The following is a 6,000-nucleotide window of genomic DNA, read 5'->3' on the forward strand; positions in this document are numbered from 1 at the left end:
AAAGGTTAACATTTACACATTTCTCATATGTGCCAGACAGTGTTCTGAGCATTTCACATACAGTAATTCAATCCTCATAACCAGCTAGTGAGGAAGATACTTAGTAGATCCATTTTTACCAGTAAGGAAACTGAGATACAGAGTTTAAATAAAATGTCCAACACCACACAAATAGTAAGTAATGTAGCCAGGATTCAAACCCAGGCAGTTTGATGTTGGAATCCATGCTCTTAACCATACACTTCTCAGTCTGAACAAGTGCTTATAAACTAGGCATCTCCTCAGAGGAAATGATGTTCTGGATATAAATGGTGTATGATATATCTCATATTACATCAGTCTGCTAGCTCAGATCTTTCAAAACCTTGCCATTAACAGAGAGGAGGCAATTCCCAGTCTATAATCAACCACCTGTTTTGCCACAAACTACAGTGGCCCTCTATTGCCTCTGAGTATCCTCCCCTGAGAGAAGATTCTCCTTATCTCCACCTCTTAAGTCAAAATAACTCACCTTTCCAGGCATGAGTGGGGCAAGGCTGCAAGTCCTTTACACATTTTGGCAAATGGCTTAGGTCCTCAGCTTTGAGCACAAGTCCTTATCAGCAGAGTAAGTCTTTGAAAACTTTAAATCCGTCTGGGACTGCCTTTTTCTCTGAGGAATATATAGAGGCTCTTTCCCAGCCCTCTGTCACTCTGTGGACCAATCCAGAGCCTAAGAGGAAATTGCAGGCTGGAGAACAGCAGCAATTGTGTGGGAGTTGGAGGCTGGAATCTTTTCTCTGCTGCAGGCGCTGCTGCATTAGGCTTCCAACTGCTCTTATCAGAACACTTACTCTGCCAGGGCAAGGAGAGTCCCTAAACTGTGCACAAATCATTCACGTTTTAGCTCATAATTTTGAACCAACCACAGCAAAGATGTGGGCTTTGTTATGAGGCAGAGGGCCTTGGGCTAGTTCAGATATGTCAAAGTCGTAGATTGTTAGGACTGTAAGGGCCTTTGCAGATCATATAGCCCAATGTTGTTTCACAGTGGAGGAAACAGTGTTAGAGAAGTTCAGGGGACATGTACATGAGTCCCTATGATGTGCCAGGCACTCAGGTGGATGCTAGGAATTCAAAGAAGAAGGTACTCTCTGCTCTCAAGATCCCCAAACATCATATCAGTACGATATAAGTGAGCAATAGAGGCAGGTCCAGGATATTGTGTTTTCAAGCACCACAAGGGAAGATGTTTTTTGGAGGCAATAACCCCTGAGCTGAGTGATGAAAGAGACAAAATACCTTACATGATTCTATCTACTAGATTTTAGCCCCCAAGTTCCCCTAATTCTATAAGTGGTATTCTGATTGATCTTTATTTGATGACTAGGTTAGGTAATTCTTCAGAGCACCACCCCCACCAAGTCACTCATCCTTGGCTAGATTTGTCATGCTTTCTCCTTCAATATTTTCCTGCGTCCCACCATTCAAGGATTATTTTCACCAAAATTTATTTTATTTGTGTTTCATCCTCTCAGGACCCAAGGGGTTGATAAATTAATATGTAAATGCAAATGCCTAAGGGGTAGGCATGAATCCTAGCTAAAAATAAAGAACATCACATAAGCTGTAAGAAAAGCTCTAAATTTGGAATTAAATATGATGCTCATAAGGTTCCTTGTTATTTGAAATTATTTGTTTTAAACTGTTTTAACTGTTGATCAGGAACTGTAAAGTCAATATAGTGTATTATGACCTCGTGCTTTAAATTAAATAAATATTGGATAATAGGCAAATATCCAATTACATTGCATGAAGAAAGTTAGACATTGTTTTCCGAAATTTTTGCTTTAATTATCCATATATATGTGTGTGAACATGGTCATTAGATAAACTGTATTTCTAACTATAAATCATAATCAAAAAGACTTGAAAGCTATAGCTCTATACTATACATTTTTTTTAACATCTTTATTGGGGTATAATTGCTTTATAATGGTGTGTTAGTTTCTGCTTTATAACAAAGTGAATCAGTTATACATATACATATGTTCCCATATCTCTTCCCTATTGCGTCTCCCTCCCTCCCACCCTCCCTATCCCACCCCTCCAGGCGGTCACAAAGCACCGAGCCGATATCCCTGTGCCATGCGGCTGCTTCCCACTAGCTATCTACCTTACGTTTGTTAGTGTGTATATGTCCATGACTCTCTCTCGCCCTGTCACAGCTCACCCTTCCCCCTCCCCATATCCTCAAGTCTGTTCTCCAGTAGGTCTGTGTCTTTATTCCTGTCTTACCCCTAGGTTCTTCATGACATTTTTTTTCTTAAATTCCATATATATGTGTTAGCATACGGTATTTGTCTTTTTCTTTCTGACTTACTTCACTCTGTATGAAAGACTCTAGGTCTATCCAGCTCATTACAAATAGCTCAATTTCGTTTCTTTTTATGGCTGAGTAATATTCCATTGTATATATGTGCCACATCTTCTTTATTCATTCATCCGATGATGGGCACTTAGGTTGTTTCTATTTCCGGGCTATTGTATATAGAGCTGCAATGAACATTTTGGTACATGACTCTTTTTGAATTTTGGTTTTCTCAGGGTATATGCCCAGTAGTGGGATTGCTGGGTCATATGGTAGTTCTATTTGTAGTTTTTTAAGGAACCTCCATACTGTTCTCCATAGCGGCTGAACCAATTCACATTCCCACCAGCAGTGCAAGAGTGTTCCCTTTTCTCCACACCCTCTCCAGCATTTATTGTTTCTAGATTTTTTAATGATGGTCATTCTGACTGGTGTGAGGTGATACCTCATTGTAGTTTTGATTTGCATTTCTCTAATGATTAATGATGTTGAGCATTCTTTCATGTGTTTGTTGGAAGTCTGTATATCTTCTTTGGAGAAATGTCTATTTAGGTCTTCTGCCCATTTTTGGATTGGGTTGTTTGTTTTTTTGTTATTGAGCTGCATGAGCTGCTTGTAAATTTTGGAAATTAATCCTTTCTCAGTTGCTTCATTGGCAAATATTTTCTCCCATTCTGAGGGTTGTCTTTTGGTCTTGTTTATGGTTTCCTTTGCTGTGCAAAAGCTTTGAAGTTTCATTAGGTCCCATTTGTTTATTTTTGTTTTTATTTCCATTTCTCTAGGAGGTGGGTCAAAAAGGATCTTGCTGTGATTTATGTCACAGAGTGTTCTGCCTCTCTTTTCCTCTAAGAGTTTGATAGTTTCTGGCCTTACATTTAGGTCTTTAATCCATTTTGAGCTTATTTTTGTGTATGGTGTTAGGGAGTGATCTAATCTCATACTTTTATATGTACCTGTCCAGTTTTCCCAGCACCACTTATTGAAGAGGCTGTCCTTTCTCCACTGTACATTCCTGCCACCTTTATCAAAGATAAGGTGTCCATATGTGCGTGGGTTTATCTCTGGGCTTTCTAACCTGTTCCATTGATCTATCTTTCTGTTTTTGTGCCAGTACCATACTGTCTTGATTACTGTAGCTTTATAGTATAGTCTGAAGTCAGGGAGCCTGATTCCTCCAGCTCCTTTTTTCATTCTCAAGATTGCTTTGGCTATTCGGGATCTTTTGTGTTTCCATACAAATTGTGAAATTTTTTGTTCTAGTTCTGTGAAAAATGCCAGTGGTAGTTTGATAGGGATTGCATTGAATCTATAGATTGCTTTGGGTAATAGAGTCATTTTCACAATGTTGATTCTTCCAATCCAAGAACATGGTATATCTTTCCATCTGTTTCTATCATCTTTAATTTCCTTCATCAGTGTCTTATAATTTTCTGCATACAGGTCTTTTTTCTCCTTAGGTAGGTTTATTCCTAGATATTTTATTCTTTTTGTTCCAGTGGTAAATGGGAGTGTTTTCTTGATTTCACTTTTTCATCATTAGTATATAGGAATGCCAGAGATTTCTTTGCATTAATTTTGTATCCTGCTACTTTACCAAATTCATTGATTAGCTCTAGTAGTTTTCTGGTAGCATCTTTAGGATTCTCTATGTATAGTATCATGTCATCTGCAAACAGTGACAGCTTTACTTCTTTCTTCTTTTCCGATTTGGATTCCTTTTATTTCCTTTTCTTCTCTGATTGCTGTGGCTAAAACTTCCAAAACTATGTTGAATAAGAGTGGTGAGAGTGGGCAACCTTGTCTTGTTCCTGATCTTAGTGGAAATGATTTCAGTTTTTCACCATTAAGGATGATGTTGGCTGTGGGCTTGTCACATATGGCCTTTATTATGTTGAGGAAAGTTCCCTCTATGCCTACTTTCTGCAGGGTTTTTATCATAAATGGGTGTTGAATTTTGTCAAAAGCTTTCTCTGCATCTATTGAGATGATCATATGGTTTTTCTCCTTCAATTTGTTAATATGGTTTATCACATTGATAGGTTTGCGTATATTGAAGAATCCTTGCATTCCTGGAATAAACCCCACTTGATCATGGTGTATGATCCTTTTAATGTGCTTTTGGATTCTGTTTGCTAGTATTTTGTTGAGGATTTTTGCATCTATGTTCATCAGTGATATTGGTCTGTAGTTTTCTTTCTTTGTGACATCTGTGTCTGGTTTTGGTATCAAGCTGATGGTGGCCTCTTAGAAGGAATTTGGGAATGTTCCTCCCTCTGCTATATTTTGGAAGAGTTTGAGAAGGATAGGTGTTAGCTCTTCTCTAAATGTTTGATAGACTTCGCCTGTGAAGCCATCTGGTCCTGGGCTTTTCTTTGTTGGAAGATTTTTAATCACAGTTTCAATTTCAGTGCTTGTGATTGGTCTGTTCATATTTTCTATTTCTTCCTGATTCAGTCTTGGCAGGTTGTGCATTTCTAAGAATTTGTCCATTTCTTCCAGATTGTCCATTTTATTGGCATAGAGTTGCTTGTAGTAATCTCTCATGATCTTTTTTATTTCTGCAGTATCAGTTGTTACTTCTCCTTTTTCATTTCTAATTCTATTGATTTGAGTCTTCTCCCTTTTTTTCTTGATGAGTCTGGCTAGTGGTTTATCTATTTTGTTTATCTTCTCAAAGAACCACCTTTTAGTTTTATTGCTCTTTGCTATTGTTTCCTTCATTTCTTTTTCATTTATTTCTGATCTGATTTTTATGATTTCTTTCCTTCTGCTAGCTTTGGGGTTTTTTGTTCTTCTTTCTCTAATTGCTTGAGGTGCAAGGTTAGGTTGTTTATTCGAGATGTTTCCTGCTTCTTAAGGTGGGCTTGTATTGCTATGAACTTCCCCCTTAGAACTGCTTTTGCTGCATCCCATAGGTTTTGGGTCGCTGTGTCTCCATTGTCATTTGTTTCTAGGTATTTTTTTAATTTCCTCTTTGATTTCTTCAGTGATCACTTCATTATTAAGTAGTGTATTGTTTAGCCTCCATGTGTTTGTATTTTTTACAGATCTTTTCCTGTAATTGATATCTAGTCTCATGGCATTGTGGTCGGAAAAGATACTTGATACAATTTCAATTTTCTTAAATTTACCAAGGCTTGATTTGTGACCCAAGATATGATCTATCCTGGAGAATGTTCCATGAGCACTTGAGAAAAATGTGTATTCTGTTGTTTTTGGATGGAGTGTCCTATAAATATCAATTAAGCCCATCTTGTTTAAGGTATCATTTAAAGCTTGTGTTTCCTTATTTATTTTCATTTTGGATGATCTGTCCATTGGTGAAAGTGGGGTGTTAAAGTCCCTACTATGAATGTGTTACTGTCGATGTCCCCTTTTATGGCTGTTAGTTTTTGCCTTATGTATTGAGGTGCTCCTATGTTGGGTGCATAAATATTTACAATTGTTATATCTTCTTCTTGGATCGATCCCTTGATCATTATGTAGTGTCCTTCTTTGTCTCTTCTAATAGTCCTTATTTTAAAGTCTATTTTGTCTGATATGAGAATTGCTACTCCAGCTTTCTTTTGGTTTCCATTTGCATGGAATATCTTTTTCCATCCCCTTACTTTCAGTCTGTATGTGTCTCTAGGTCTGAAGTGGGTCTCTTG

General features: G+C 37.6%; 1 protein-coding gene across 1 annotated transcript in view; it reads right to left on the bottom strand.

Moving 5' to 3' along the window:
* The window catches only part of RGS5 (regulator of G protein signaling 5), a 53,084-nt gene extending 52,400 nt beyond the window's left edge, over positions 1–684 (bottom strand). Inside the window, exon 1 of the mRNA XM_079929401.1 lies at positions 512–684. Within this exon, the coding sequence (XP_079785527.1) occupies positions 512–555 (44 nt within the window). The 5' untranslated portion in view covers positions 556–684. The remainder of the gene's footprint in view (positions 1–511) is intronic.
* Between the last annotated feature and the right edge of the window lie 5,316 nt (positions 685–6,000).

This window comes from Stenella coeruleoalba (genome assembly GCF_951394435.1).
Source record: "Stenella coeruleoalba genome assembly, chromosome: 1".
Classification (NCBI taxonomy): domain Eukaryota; kingdom Metazoa; phylum Chordata; class Mammalia; order Artiodactyla; family Delphinidae; genus Stenella; species Stenella coeruleoalba.